A 16,281-nucleotide genomic window follows, 5' to 3' on the forward strand; every position below is an offset into this window, starting at 1 on the left:
GGTGCTGGTTCAGCACCTGTGAGCTATGTGTTGCGGGCACTCAGTTCACCTGCACAGCTTTATCTCCTTTATGGGTTAATTTGAAGGAGAGTCGTATTTCATAGGATTGCATTGATGCCGCCAAATGAGATAGATCAAATGCTAACAGGCCACAGATGTGAAAGGTATCTGCTGCTGGTCTTTGGGCAAGATTCCACTGGAGGCCCTGAATTCTACTGACCCAGAGAACAGCAGCTGGGTCCGTCTGTAATGAGCGGCTAATGAACAGAAGCTCGTGTCTGGGAGCCTCTAGGAACCTCCACCCAGTCTCCCTAGAGCCTGATCCTGCTTTTCATGGATAGCACTTTGCAGGCCTGAGGGGTCACCACAAAGTGGCTGCAGAGGTGGGCTGGGATCATTTGGAGTACCTCCCTCTCTTCCCCTCATCCCTCCCCCTACCCCATTAGCATCTGCTCCTGTCTCATCCTCTCTTCACCCTCCTTTAATTTCCTCCCTGAGGAGTGCCAGGTCTTGGAAGGAGCCCCACACTGTGGGGGAGACCTAGTCCAATCCTCCCACCACTGCCAGGCTGGGAGATCTGGGCTGAGTCACTTCTATCACAGCTGCTCCCTCTGAGGTCCCCCCAGTTTCTGCTCACTCCCTCATTCCATAGCTGGGAGAGGAATACGGGGTTAGGACAGGCGTGGGGAAAGGTGATGGGTCACAAATGCTGGTCCAGGGGAGGCGGGCCAGACCAGAGAGGGGCCAGAGCTGAGAGTTCTTCTCTCCAGGCTCCCATAGGGGTCAAGATCTCCTCCCCAGTGCCCCATCCTTCCACAGGGGGTAACTTACCGTCAGAGAGTCGCCCAGGGCTCCAATTACCTTGATGTCAGCCGGTTTCAACCTGTGAACTGAGATTACACTTGCGAGTTAATGGCAGACAGGGGTTCTTATCTCCTCTGAAAATGAATGAAGACCTTCCAGGAAAACTGAGAGAAAGTCTATTTGTAATGGCAGTTCAGCTTGGACAGAGATATTAACAGCCCGTCCTTGTCATAAGACTCAACAGTAGCAGCCATGGAGCAGCCTCTCTCTCTCTCTCCTTTGGTGCCTCGGGGAACAAGAAGGCAAGAAGTCCGACCCTCTTTCAGAGGGGAGTCTGGGGCCTTCAGTGAAACCTGATGCCTGAAACAGCCCCTGGAATGTGGTCTTGAGAGTAAGGCAGGAATTGTGGTAAAGATGTAACCAACACAACCTATTCTAGGATCTGCTGATAATTGGGAGAAAATCTAGTATCACCCTATTAAAAAAAATTAGCTCGGTTTTTCTTTTTCTTTTTTAAGATTTATTTATTTATTTATTCATGATAGACAGAGAGAGAGAGAGGCAGAGACACAGGCAGAGGGAGAAGCAGGCTCCATGCTGGGAGCCCGATGCAGGAATCTATCCCCAATCCTGGGACTCCAGGATCAGGCCCTGGGCCAAAGACAGACGCCAAACTGCTGAGCCACCCAGGGATTCCCCCAGTTTTTCTAAAGTGAAAAGGAACATGCTTTTCTACCAGTGACTCATTTTTTAAAATCAAGGTGAAGTTCATATAACATAAAATTAACCATTTTAAAATCAACAATTCAGGGGCATTTAGCACATTTGCAATGGTTAGATGACTGTGACCTCTATCTGGTTCCAAAACATTTTCATTTTACCCCCAAAGGAGACCTGCGCTTATAAAGCACTGACTTTGTGCTCCCCTGAGCTCCTGACAACCATGAATTTGCACTCTATGGATTTACCTATTCTGGCTATTTCATATATAATTCCATTTATATATGAAATTCCATTTGGTCCTTTTGTGTCTGGCTTCTTCCCCTTTGTATAATGATTTTGAGGTTCATCCATGTTATGCCAATATTTTGTTCCTTTTTATGGCTAAATAATAACCTATTGTATGGATATAACCACATCTTGCTTACCAATTAATCTGCTGTGGGACATTTGAGTGTTTCCATCTTGTGGCTGTTGTAGTGGTGCTATGAACATTCATGTGTAAGCACTATTTAAATGACTGTTTTCAATTATTTTGTGTATATACCGAGGAGTGGAATTGGTAACCATAAGATAATCCTATGCTTAGCTTTTTGAGAAATCACTATACTATTTTTGACAGCCCGACTATTTTTCTCATCTTTTGAGTTTGCACATGTACTATAATGTAGCCAAACAGCTATTTACTCATGACAAACATACCACCAAGCAGTGGCTGGGTGCTCTGGAGACTACGGAGTGATCAGAAACAGAGCTCTAAAGAAACTCGGAAGCTAAGGAAGAAATGAGAAACATCCCAGTTATAATTATTTATAAGCTGATAAACTCTGAGAGATATAAAGTGATAAGAAGTTCTGAAGTTGCAGGATGATTTACCCCTGCGGGGTGTGTGGTTCAGAGCAGGCTTTACAGAGAAGGTAGTATTTGAATGTGCAATATGAGATGAGGATGGGGGGAGAGTGAGGTGGGGGATGGAGGGAAAAGCATAAAGAATGCATGTGGTATGGTAAAGTGTGTGATGTCTGTAAAGAACGGATAGTTGTACACTCTGGCTTCAGTGAAGGGTCTGTAAAGGAGACTAGCACAAAATTACATTGCAAAGGTGAGTTAGGCCCATGGGCCTTTTATGCCTGGCTAACAAGCTAGGAGAGCCACATGAATACTGCTATATGGAGAATTACTTGCATATATACACCTGTACGGTAGCTCTCTACCCCTCTATCTTATACCCGTGTGAACATGAATCCACGTGCACTTGGAGGACCACAGCTCTGTGGTCCTATGCTGTATGAAGCTCTGCCCCCTCAAATCACAACTTACTCCCCACTCCCCCAGAGTACTTTAGTCCTGTAGTCACCCTAACTTTGCCTGGCTCCATCTTTCCTCTCAGATGTACTTTCCATTGTCTCTGGTGGTTGCAATACTTCACTAAACTGTCAGTTAAGTTTCGTGCCTTGGGAGGATCTAATACAACATCCATACCAGGGAGTGGCCCATGACTCCAGAGTGGGGGTGGGGGAAACCTGTTATCTCAGGGGTCTGTTGCTTAAGATGGAAAAAGGAAACTTGTCTGCATGGAGGCCTTCTTGACAGCCCTTCCTTGTCAAATCATTTGGTAACACATCCAGCGAAACAGAACCAGAGGCTTTTGACCCACTGGGCTATCTATCACTTCACCCATCAACATCCAAATCATGGTTTTAGAATTATACCTGCACAAGAAGCTGTATTAACACTCAGCGGAAACAATGTTCGAAGAGATCTCCAAGCCTTTTCTCCTTCCGTAGAGATATCTTTTCTACCTGACTTCCATGCTGTCTGCAGATGGAGAGCGGTCACTCCCACTGAGGATATGCTCTCACTGGAAAAGTAAAAGTCCCTGCTTCTTCCTATGACAGCATGTAAACTAACACATACATAATTGTGAATGTGTGTATGCAAAATATATAGATTAGTGGTCCTCAAATTTGAGCATGCATCAGAATCATCTGGAGAGCTTGTTAAAACACAGATGGTCGGTTCCTACCCTCAGAGTTCTGCTTTGCTAGGTCTTGGGAGGGGGTGGGCTAAGGATATGTGGTTAGAAGAACAATATCAAATCACAAAGCCAGCTGCACACATTAGCACACATCCATGGGGTTGAGCCTGAGAACTTTAAAATGACCTCTTCTCAAAGAAATTGGGCTATGGGTAAAAAAGGCAACAAAACAGAAAATAAGACCTCCTTCCCTCAACTCTGGAGCACTTAAATTAGTTCCTGGTGATGACAGTCAATCACTGTATTCTTGTTGCCATAATGTATGATATACACAGTGAATACTGTGAATACTTGCTAGCGGGCAAAGGTTAGGGGAAATCTTTGAAGCTGGTAAAATGTGTAAGAGATGGACAGATTTTCTCCAAAAGCACATTACAGTTTGCTAAAGAGGCAGCTGAAACTGGTCATCCTATCACCTAAATTTTTAGCTAAGGAAACATACACACATACATATGCGCATGCATGTCCACATTCATGGGTGTGTATGTATGTGTGGACAGATTGATGGGGGGGTGTTCTCCTGTTGTTCTGAGGGATTTCCTTTGAGAGATAACAAACCAAATGATCCAAGCATAAGTGGGAGGAGTCTGGCTTATCTGGGATTTTATTAAGATAGAGCCCGACATGTTTCATTTGTTTAATATTCTGTAGACCTTGATTTGAGCTTTGTTAACATCATCATGTATGACAAAGACACAGCCTGGAAACACAGCAAAGCACTTCAGCAATTGCTCTCCTTGGAGAAGGAACTGTTTAGAGATAAGATTAAATTTATGTGGGCTGATTAGCTAAACATTATCTGGTACAAACTGTCCACTACCCTGAAAGGAGTTGATAAATACATCAATAACTCATCAAGATTTCTACAGAGGGGGGCCTCTTATTAGAAGGCCATTCAAACTATGACGAAATGTCATGAATAGCAAGGACATAGTAGACTATAGAATAGGGAAAAGACTTGACACTTTGGAGTTTTGTCTGGTACAACCCAACAGCTTGAACCACCTGGAGCCATTATCTGAAAAACCAGCTTTCTCCTCATTGTTAGCTAGGACTGCCCAACCCATGTGCTCTCTCATTTTAAGGACTTAGGTTAAGCCTTCTGCAATGGTAGTAAATTGCTGGCACAGTGTTAGAGCCTTGTTTCTGCCTTGGAAGTGCTTTAGTGTGGGTTTATATGAAAAAATACACACCTTGGATGTAGGAGCTCAAGACATGTGCTAAGTTGAATAATAGGCTAAATTAGAGGCTCTCTGTCAGAGCCTTTACTCAAAGCTTTAAATGATGGAGACTTCAGGGAAAGGAAATACTTATTCATCCAAGGGTCTTTGGGTGATTTTGAACTTGCTCAGTAGACTGGTCCCACCGAGGGACAAGCAGGCTATTAATCCCTGTGGGGCATCATTACTTCCTAGTCCCAGGTTAGGTTACGTACCAAGACCCATGAGCAGTTGGTGAAGATAGACTCTGCAGAGTCTACACTGGATGTTCAACTGCCAGCTCACAACAAAAGGAAACCCTTAGCGAGCACCCTGGTGCTGTAACTTGGCATTTTTCAAATCAACTTTTGAATAGCTCATTTTAGTCAAATGGGTAAAATAAATGACATCAAGGACTTAGAAAGGAATCAAGGTCTTCACTGAATGTAAATGAACTTCTGAATATATACTATTGATGACTGTGGCATCTCTATTTATGAATCTCTATTTTCAAATACTATGAATTTTTCCCTCTGCATGGAATCAGCAGCTTAGCTTCAAGATAGCCAACTTCCACAGATAACCAAGAACCATTGTCCTGGGTCCAGATTGCTACTCTTTTGTTTGCAAAATGCTACTCTTTTTCTCACTGAGAAAGCTTTAGGTCAGTTGCCAGGTCCAACATATTTTTCTTAGTCATCCCAACTATGTTAGGGGCAGGCCATGGAGTAATAGAAAATGATGCAAGTATGTACAAAATTATAAAGCCCACAGGAGATAGCACTCAACAAAGTGCACGTATGCACTGACCGGGAGGAAAATTTGGTGGTTTTTATTTTTATCTGGCTACCAAATACCAATTAGGTAAAAAAAAATCACATTAACTCTATATATCTCATTCCAAAGCCTCATAGATTAGTGGAAGAGGAGGTTCATCACCTGTGGGCTCCAGATGGAATGAGTAAGGCACCCAGGTTGCTGGGGGCTGTGTCCTGTTGATGAAGGCAGTACCTTAAGTTGAAACACCACTTTTGGTTAGCTCAGTGTATCTGTAGGCTGTTGGAGAGAAACTAGGGAAGATGATGACAAGAGAGGTTTTTGAAAAGAACTATGAAGGCAAAACAGTTATTTTATACAGAGTCTTAGTGAAAAGTTGTTTTAATGGAAGCCACTTTGATCTAGTAGGTTTGAAGATCTTTTTCAACTCAGAACTGCTGATTAGCTGAATTAAAAATACTTATTAAGATTAATTCAGTGATCATTTACTGGGCTCATACTATGTGCTGAGTCACTGGAGGTATAAAGATAAGATGGCCTGCTCTTGTAGGTATGCATCAGATGCCATCACCTCAATTAGAAATCACAAACATGATCTCCAGAGGAGTGAATGACCTCACCAGATAAGTGACAACTATCAAGGAAAACCAATAAGGTGGCCCCATGCTACGTCTTTTTAACTACCCCAACAATCACAGGGATGGTTAAAATGTCCAATCACAGATCACGCACTGTAATGTGTTTTTCATTATTGTCCAGTTAGTTATGGCCATTTTCCTAAATGACACCTTTTAGGCAGGACTTAGAAGGGTAGGCCCTCCTGCTCTCATTCAGGAGGGCTGCTGCCCAGCTGGAGTGAGTCAGCATTTTGGTTCCATGTGCACTCGGTTAGATCAAGGAGACCTAAATCTATCCATTTGCTTACTCAGACAATCCCTATCACTAGAGTATCTTCCAATCTCAAGGTCTTAAGATTTCTCGTGCTTATATCTTTACATGCCAATAAACACAATAATCCTCAGGGGCAGGGAATAAAGAGGAGGTTCACATTTTATTTGGTTTTAGATGTTGACATATGTTCTAATGGATTGGTTGGTTATCACTGACATGACAGGAGCATAATTTGGACAGATTGCAAAATGCTTTATAGCTCATCCTCTCAGAGTGATAAGATTACAAAGGAGATGGAGACCATTTCTCTGTAAAGAGTATGGTGATTAAATCATTCAAATTCTCCCTTTCTGTCTACCATACATGCACACATATGTACAGACATATATATGAATATATAAATACATATATACGCATATATGTATATATATGCATATATATACACATACATGTTTGGGGGTTTTGCTAGAAGAAGGCCTATGTATGAAACTAATCATTTGTTTCTGCTGCTAAAGTTCTACTAGTAAACTAACAAACAGGAATGAGTTGTTGCCAAATATGAAGGAGGGAAAAATCTAAAGACTAAATATGTGTGCACATAAGAGCCTTATCACCTACTCCATTGTTCTGCAACTTAGAACAAGAGCTGGTTATATACTGAAGCTCTGGTACAAGCATTTTTAACATACTTGCCAGTCATACAGCTTAATTTGAGTGTGGAGAGCTAAGAATGCATGAAAGGGCAGGCTGACAGTTAGTTGTTCTACTAACACTCAACAAAAGGAAGTCTGACTAGAAAGATTTGCATCCCTGAAAGAATCCTGCTAGGCACTGTGACATCTCCAAACCTAATTTTCCATCTTGGAAGACACCTAGGAAGCATTCAGCAATCATCTAATAAATGAATGAACAGACGAATAAATCCATGAACAGACCAGTAACTGTCTAGGACCAAGCAGGGGAACCTATCGCACTGTTGCAGGAATGTTCCTGGGCTAATGTTTTGAGTCCTGCAGATCAACATACAGCACACCCCTGACCCCCATGACTGCCCATAGTCATGCACATACAATCATCACTCTGAGGTTGGCTCACCTGGAGGAAAAGACTTAGCCCTGAGACAGCCCCCCTTTTGGGGAGGGTGTCTGCCTGGAACATTCCACGAGTCTCATTTTCATAGCCCAGCAACAGTCATTTTGGAAATACTGAGAAGCAGTGAGAACAGCATGTTTATAAGATGGCATGCTTTCCTGTTCTGCGCAGTGTTTGAGTGCATCCTGTATAAAGCTCTGACATGCAGTATGGACTGGTTATTTCTGCTTCCTGTTTAAAGATACTTTTGCTTTTTGGAAAACAAATTCACTTCATCAAAGCTTAAAGGCTGGGACAATGACAGCAGCTCACACAACTCACACTGGGCTCTTTACGTAATAAGACCTGGCACACAGTTAATGTTAATAAATGCTTTCTGATAATGGTGTTATCCTATTCTAGTTAAAAAATAATCAAACACAAGAATGCACTTACAAATATACACCCAGAGCTCTCTCTGCCCTTGGAGAAAACCTCTCAGGTGTATCTCAGACTGTGTGGAAAGACTGTTAAAGTTGCCGTTAGGCTGATGATTTCAGGCATCAAATGAGGTTAAAAATCGCTTGATTTGAACCACATACCTGAGGTGGGAATCGTGTCGGAGGGGTCCTTGTCAGGGCACCTGATTTCCATTCCATCTCTCACCTGCAATGGGACGCACAGAGAAATAGGATCTTGGAATGTAGGAAACTAGGTGAGAAGCAGAGCCTCTATTTGGAAAACACTAGTCAACATAGAATCCTAGGTATCCCTTAAGATCCTCCCTCTCCTTCAACGCTCCTATCCAAGCGTCCATGACGTCCTTTCCTAAATGCTCCCCATCTTGTCCCCTCTCCTATGCCCGGGCCTGTGTTAGTTTTGCCTAAAATACTGCAGCATCTGCAGCCTTCAGAGCCCATAAAGATGACATTCTCTCTCCCCCAGCATTAATACAACTGTGCCAGCCACCCCACCCTCCCATCCAAATTCTCAGTGAAAGCAGGGATTTTTGTCTGTTTCGTGTACTCTATCCTTATAGCCCAGAATGGTGCATAGTGGATGCTCAATAAAAATTTGTTGGTTGAAAAAAAAAAACACATTTCTTCTGCCTTGACATCAGCATGAAGTCCATTTTCCTAGCACATCCCAAGAGGACCCTGACATTCTAAACCATCAGCTCTTGACCCTGTTCTCATGCTCTGTGTCTGCCCAAGTTTATCTCCATTCTCCCTTTCCTTTCCCTCCCTCCATGTTTCCATACTCCCATCCACCTGGTCACCTTTAGTCATCCTTCAAGGCTGCGGTCATTTGTACTCTTTGGGAAGCCTTGTCAGCTCTCTCTGGTTGGTTGCTTCCTCTGTATTACCAGAATACCCATGGATTCTTTATAGGACTCACTACACTATGTTACAATTGCTGGTTGGTTCCACTGGCCTGAATTCCTTGGAACAAGCAATGTATTTTATTTGTGGTTTTATCCCTTAAGCCTGGTACTCCTCCATACACCTACCCATTTAGTCATTCAACAAATAGTGACAAGGCACCTGCTCTGAGCCCCTGTATTCTAGTGGTACAGAGAAGGTATTCTGTAAATGTACCCCAAGAGAATGTGTTGCTCCCTCTTATCAGAGGACAATAATAGCAACCCTTTTATAGAACTCAAGGCAGAACAGATACTAGTAGATGTGCTTCATACTTATGAACGTATTATAATTTAATAACAACTCTGAGATAGGGCTGTGACTATCATTTCACAGATTTAAAAACACCAAGGAACAAAGATGCTAAAGTGCCTTGCCCAAGGACATAGAGCTAGTAAGTGGAAGAGTCTGAATTTGAACCCAGAGCCAGTACTCTCACTTCATGGTGCCATGGTGCCTCCCAAATGTATCCTCATTGCTGAGATATTAGTTAGAGAGTATGGGACATGTTGATAAGTCAACAATCTTTCACATTATATCTCTCAGGCTTTGTGGTGGGAACCCAGGCTGTCAGCTTTGCCTTTGCCACCTGGAGTAAATCTCACCCTCTTTTATACGACAGGCAGGCAGGGATGGCTCTAGTACAAAATTTGTCTCAACTTGCATTGGTCTCCAGTCCTCTGAGAATGCGGACATAAGCCTTCAAGTGTTTCCTGGCTCCTCAGAGGAGTGCAGGGTGCCCTATCTAATCTTGACAGGAAATATCAGAGAAAGACTTATGAGATAAGCACCAAGTGAGGCGTAAGTGGGAGGTGGCCCCCAGAAGGTATGCACCAACTTTTGGTCTCCATGCTGAGTGGTTTCAGACTTTACCACATTTCTCTGCTTTTTATTAACTTTTTCCTCAGATTTAGGGTTCAGATGAGTTTAAAAGGACCTGTCAGAGATTTGGGGAAGACCTGAGGATTCTTGTTTTACATCAGCATAGACAGGAAGCAGTCAGGGCTGAGCACCCCAATAGGCCTCTGAAGCCTCAGGATGCTGGTGGCTGAGGTGGAGCTGTGAGGCAGACTTGCCTCAAGCACCCAGGGGGCAGCCACAGACTTGACCCTTTACCCTCTCCAGCCTGCTCATGGGGTTCCAGAACTTAGAGAACCACGTGGAAGGTTCCAAAGACTCAGCAAGGGGGTACCGACCCTGGTTCATTTGCACGTTTGCCAGTCACAGAAAACATCACCGTACCTCAATCTTTTCATGAGATTTTGGCAGCCTGGGCCTGTAGTTGCTGTTCTTGTAGGTGAACAGATAGGGATTCTCCTGCAGAAGAAGGTAATACACTGTAACCATGACCTAGAAATCCATATCATTCAATCATCTTTATCATCCATTAATGGCTTTGGCTAGTTTGGAACTTTTATACCATCCTTGAAATGATGAGAAAACCATTCTCTGGCTTTTCTTCTCTGCACTGCTCATTAGTTCTCTGAAGAAGCTCATTTAATGCTTTGAAATTGCCCATTTGCAACAGTCGACCTCTCTTGCTACCTGAGCTTCATGCTACCAGGCAAAGTATACATATTTCCATAAAAAGAGAACTTAATTTTAGGCTTCCTGGCAGCCAAGGCAAAGAGGGAAATGGGTGAATTATATAGTTCTTACAGCCCAGTAACAAGACTTACCAATTCAGCAAGAAAGCCAAAAATTTAACTAGCATTAAATGTAAAGGAATTCTCCTATGTTCAGTTTGTCTTTTCTCATCATTTATTCAGTAATATTAATTTAATACCTACTATATATTAGGCACATTATTTAAGACACCCATCCTCACATTTGGGACCAGGTAAGCTACGGCTTTGGGCCCATGCCCTCTACAGGTGTAGAAGGGGCCTCAGTTCTGCTAATATGGCTCTCCTGACCTACAGGTGTAAACCTTAGGTGTGTCAAGTACGTAAAGCTGTGCCTAGACCAGAAGAGCCAAGCCAAGACTCTAATAGGGATAATGTCTTAGCCAGGGAAGACCCATGTCACAGCAAACCCCACTCCTTCGTGACCTCATCTCTCTCCCCAACTCAGCAAGAGACACCCTCCCCTCCCCAGTTCTGGCCTACCTGAGAAGGACATTTCACCGGCCTTCTTTCTCTTGCACTGAATGGCTCACCTTTCTGTCCTGCTGGCTCCATCTGGAAAAGGAAGTGATTCTTAGAGAAGTCTTGCAGAGGTGGCCACATCCTGGGGTACCACTGAGAGAGGCTCATTCACCCAGCACTTCTCCGAGTGTGACCCTCGGCCAGCAGGCAGCAGACTCCCTTACCGAGCAGGGAGTCTGACGTGGGGCTTGAGCTCAGAACCCTGAGATCATGACCTGAGCTGAAGCCAAGAGTCAGTCACTTAACTGACCGAGCCACCCAGACACCCCTAAAGTTCCTTTTGTTACCTCTAAATAGTCATTATACACATGTGAGCACTTAAAGGATAAGGTGGCTTTGAGAGAAGATGGTTCCTTTTGCACCTGCTATTCCACCACTTGGGAAACTCCTGATTCCTGTCAGCCCTATTGCCCACAGGTACTAGGCTCTTGTGCACCTTTGTTCCTCACCTCTCTTCCAATGACTTGACAAAGGACACAAAAGGCAGGAGGCTACCAGATGGAGAGCCCTGTCTGGCTCAGCCATGGGCTTTGCCATCCTCCATGAGGATTTTAGATCCTTCAGCAATATCTTATCCTAGCATCTGTGCCCCATAAACAAGAAGCGAGGAGAGACCTTTACCCTTCTTGGGATTAGCTCCTCACCCAAATGGACAAAGTCAGATAAGAGAGTGTAATTAACTTAACCTTTTGGAAAAGGAGTGGCAACCCTTTAGCTCAAAGGCTGGAGGAGGAACTGGGGTTCCCACTTTCGTTCAGTTTTATTCTGAAAGTAGATACTCCTAGAAATGGGAGGTCCTACCCAGAATGTTCAAGGCTGCCCTCTGCAAGGGGGGGGCGGTTCCAGTGGCCTGCTGCCTTCTCTCCTCCAATATTTCAATAATCTAATCAATAAGAGAGTCTGGAAAGAAAGTTTGGGAGAGTCAGATTTTACTAATTCTGGTGGAATGGACATAGCAGAGTCTGTTTTTTTTTTTATTTTTTTTTAAATTTTATTTATGATAATCACAGAGAGAGAGAGAGGGAGAGAGAGAGGCAGAGACACAGGCAGAGGGAGAAGCAGGCTCCATGCACCGGGAGCCCGATGTGGGATTCGATCCAGGATCTCCAGGATCGTGCCCTGGGCCAAAGGCAGGCGCCAAACCGCTGCGCCACCCAGGGATCCCTGCAGAGTCTGTTTTTTAAGCATCTTAACGACGGGAAGTTCATAGGCCTGAATTGACACTTTCCTTTAAGAGGATTTCCCCAACTGTCTCTTTATGAGTCTCCTACTTCCTTCCCACTCGGACTCTCTGCCTTCTCTGTGCTCAGAGAGCATGCAGAAAGATGTGGCCGGTGCAGACGTCCCCTCCCACTGTCCTTCCTCCCACCACTCTGTGCTCCAGGGCACCTAGGCTCTGAGGATGGTGGGCACTGGCCCCCGTGCTCTCGAGAGCTCCACCTGTCAGCCCCGGAATCACCCACATTTCCCCACAGCCTCCCCCCCCACACTGGAGTTAACTGGAACGTGGGAGGGATGACCTTAGACATTGTCTCCCAGGAGAATTGCCACTCAGCTGAGCAGTTCCTGAGGGTTCTCAGCTAGCCCCGCCCCACCCCGCCCCCGCTCCAACACTTGGCAGGGGGCTCGGGGTGCAGCGGGGTGGGGTGGAGGGGGGGTCTGTGGCCACAAGGATCTGGAAATGGAGTTCCCCAAAGGCGGGTCTCTTCAGAACTAGCATTGCATAAGGATAATCAGAAATTATTGAGGAGGCAGTAGCGGTGGCAGAAGGGGCCAAGGGAATGAGTGATGTCTCCAACACAAAATCATCCAGCTTTGTGCCAGAAGCTCAGCCTCAGTCTGGGGGTATGCTGTGCTGGGGCGATTCCAGGGGTGTTTCAGAAGCAGGGCTGCTCACCCCGGCTCTTGCAGGTGTGTTGCCGGCCCTCAGAGCTTACTTGTACCCTGGAGCTTGGCTGGGGAGAGCAGATGCTGGATGCCAGTGCAAGCCTACACAGCACCCCCCTCCCTCCAAAGTGTCTTGGGGCATGGTAGGGGAGGGGAGCAGCAGAACTGGAGGCCCTGTGGTCACAGAGATTGTGTCGGCCTTTCTGTGCTCCCCATGGAGGTGGGTGGCCCTCTGAGTCAGTGAACCTGGCCTTGGATGGACATACCTCGCTTTCATCTCTGTGGTCTCAATGAAACCCGACACAGCAGAGACCGAAGGAGGTCGAGGCAGACACTCCTGCCCGCCTCATGCCCCTGAGCAGACACAGGAGTGAACCCAAGGGTGAAGCCCTCATGTACTTTGGCCCAGCCCTCTGAGGTTGGCTGAGGGTCACCACGCCCCTTTGGCAAGTGGAGAAAATGGAGGCCTGAAAGACCACATGACTCACCTCAAGAAACAACCAAAAACACAGCTGGAACCAGAGCTCAGGTTTTCTGGCTCTTTACCCAGGCTGCTTTGGCTGGACCTGCTACAGTCCTAATTTTTTACGGATTAATCCTTGCCTGCAGGAGCTGCCCACGCACTCTAGCTGCAGTACTCACTTTGGGAGTCAAGGCCCATCTGCATTTCACCCCTGAGGGAGCCAGGGGCAGACACAGCTAGGGGAGCTCCCGCATCTCTGCTGGCCTGGCTGCAGGGACCTCGAGAGCTCTCACTGGGAAATGACTGGATGTTGGTTGGACAGGTCTGGAGGTGGTGGGGGTACCTGCGCACCCAGGAAAGCTGCCTGCCTCTCCTCTGAGCCCTCATGACACCTAGCATGTCCTAGTCCTCTGGCTTTGAGTGTGAAACCTTCTGTTCCCATCTGCGCCTGCTCAGGACTCATCCTTGTCCTCACCCTCAAGTGGGTCATGGGGCACTGTGGTTCCAAGTGCCTGTGTGAATGTGCAGGACAGCTCTCGGGTTCAGTCAGGGCTGTTCATTATCACTGCTGCCATGGCCACCAATGACAACAGCAAGATGAAGGTGTAATGGGGGGCGGTGGAGAGCGGTGCGGTGAGGAGAGAGGAGGAGAAGGAGGGAGAGGGGCCTTTTCTCTGGATCTGCTTTCTCTCTCTCTGGCCTTCGAGGTGCTTTGTACATTCTCAGGGACCCCTGATCTCCATGCTTCCTCTCTTAGCAGACCACCCTCATACTTAGCCTCTTGCTAATGCATTGACTCCTTCTTTTCTCCATGCCCTTTGCTCACAAAAGTCCTCTTGCCTGGGAATGTCCACCCTGACCTCCTCTGCCACATCCTACCAAGCCCATCGGAATCCCATCTCCATGGGGCTTTCCTGATCTCTGGCCCACATCATTTTCGGGCACGCGGTCTAGCACATCACCGTTGGCTCAGTTCAAGTTTACTCTTGTTCTTCTGGGCTGCCTGACCCAGCCACAGCCTAGGTTCAGCAAGGGCAGAGGCCATCTGACATGTCTTTTGTTATCTTTCTCGGACCCAGCATAGGGTGGGGCATGTTGTAGGTGCCTTTCTGTTGCTTGGGAGCGAGTTGTCATAGGAGGAGGAGGAGAGAGGTTTGGCTGAGCTGGAGTCAGCCCTTCTCCCCTGGAGAGAGAATGGAGGGAGGGCAGTGCGTGCAGGAAGGGTCACATTCCTTTTTTCTGCCCATCCCAGCAGCAGACTGGTTTTCTGGGGAAATATCTCACCCAAGGGTCAGGCCCACTAAAGGGTCCTTATGCAAAGAAATCAAAAAGGAAATCGATATCTCCTCTAAGGGATGGTGTGAACCCACTGCTATGGGCCATCTGGGGACCCTGTCTGCTCTCCTTGCTCCTGGCTGATGTGTGCTGAATGGCACCTGCCCATGGTTCTTAGCTCAGTGCATCAACTGAGAAGGGGGAGAAATTTTTCAAACCAAGGAGGAAGAAAACCAACTCTCTATCACTGGAATTCTAAAAATAGGGCAACTTTGATGGCAAAATCAGGTTTCTGTCCAGTGCCCCGGAAATTTTCAGTTTTGGTGTTATATCCCACCCTCTGACTGACCCCAGCTGGCCCTAGGGGACTTTCATAGTCTGGGGAAAGCCTGTCACAGATACAGCGTTGGGTCAGGGGTTATGATCCGGGGTTTGTAGAAGGGATGCTGAGGCTCTACATTCATACAGCTTATGAGGGGGTGGAATTAGGCCTTGAACCCAGGTATTCATCATTCAAAGTCCATGCTTGTTATGGGCAACACCCTGGGTCCTTTGAGCCACAAGGTGGTGGAACTGCTATGTGAACCCGATCCCCAGTGCCCCACTCCAAGTGAAGTCACCTGCATAGACTCAGAGGAGCCACCCCTGCCTCTGGAAAGAGCCAGACTTCAGTGGCCCAGCCCTGGGATGAGAAGGTAAAAACCTCAGGAGGTCAGAGCTGGGCTTCAGTATGAGAAGGGTCCTTGGTGGCCCACAATCATCGTCTTGGGGTCCTGCAGGCACCCTGCAGCCCCTTCATCAGAGCAGTGGGCACAGTTGGTATGGCAGTGGAGGTCTCTTGCTGTGTGTCAAACCCCCAGCTGGCACAGTGGCCCCCTGGGACCCCCAGCCACTCACCATGCTGTTCCAGAGATTCAAGGCGAGTGTACTGGGATCATGAAGTGGTTGCTCCTCCTGAAAGAGAATCAAATAAGAATGCCTGTGCGCCTCTAAGAATGGGGTGACCTGATGTGCACTTTGAAGCTGTCTCTGGCAGAGACGAGGTGGCCCTGACTCATCCAGACTCTCTCTCAGCCCCATCCTCACCAACAATGGTAGGCACTTATAAGACCCTGTCTGGGGTCAGGGCTCAGAGGTGAGGGAGGGCCTGCAGAGGCAGGTCAGATGCCTGGCTGCTCTTTGTGATTGTGAAGCTGTACATATTGAACCAAACAGCAGAAGGGGGAGGTGCCAGGGAAGTGAATTGTGTGTGGTCTCAATGAGTGCGGGGAAGATGGGAACTAATATTCCTCCTCCTTTTAAACCACTATCGGAGCATCACTGAGGTCCTAGAGGGGACACAATGACTCCAACTGGCAGGATCCAGAAGCTTGGAGGGAAGGACTGTCCCAGATGCATGGTGCTAAAGCCTCAGAGAGAACTTGCGGAGCATGTGTGAACCCACCATAATGCTCATGGTCCAGGCAGCCCCAGTGAGGCAAGAGGTACTTGCCCAGTGACCTGGGGAGTGGGGCAACTCCAAGTACCCTCCGTCCCAGGGATGGATGTAGAGTGTGCAGAGGGAAGAACATGGTGTGCTGCCTAAGAG

General features: G+C 46.6%; 1 protein-coding gene across 1 annotated transcript in view; it reads right to left on the reverse strand.

Moving 5' to 3' along the window:
* Positions 1-16,281, reverse strand: part of PLB1 (phospholipase B1) — a 194,555-nt gene that overhangs the window by 66,852 nt on the left and 111,422 nt on the right. The window contains exons 13-17 of the mRNA XM_041757008.1: positions 15,591-15,647; positions 11,030-11,101; positions 10,164-10,238; positions 8,103-8,166; positions 832-890 (exon numbers count right to left, since the gene is read on the reverse strand). Coding sequence (XP_041612942.1) covers positions 832-890; positions 8,103-8,166; positions 10,164-10,238; positions 11,030-11,101; positions 15,591-15,647 — 327 coding nt within the window. The remainder of the gene's footprint in view (positions 1-831; positions 891-8,102; positions 8,167-10,163; positions 10,239-11,029; positions 11,102-15,590; positions 15,648-16,281) is intronic.

Source organism: Vulpes lagopus, chromosome 5, assembly GCF_018345385.1.
Source record: "Vulpes lagopus strain Blue_001 chromosome 5, ASM1834538v1, whole genome shotgun sequence".
Classification (NCBI taxonomy): domain Eukaryota; kingdom Metazoa; phylum Chordata; class Mammalia; order Carnivora; family Canidae; genus Vulpes; species Vulpes lagopus.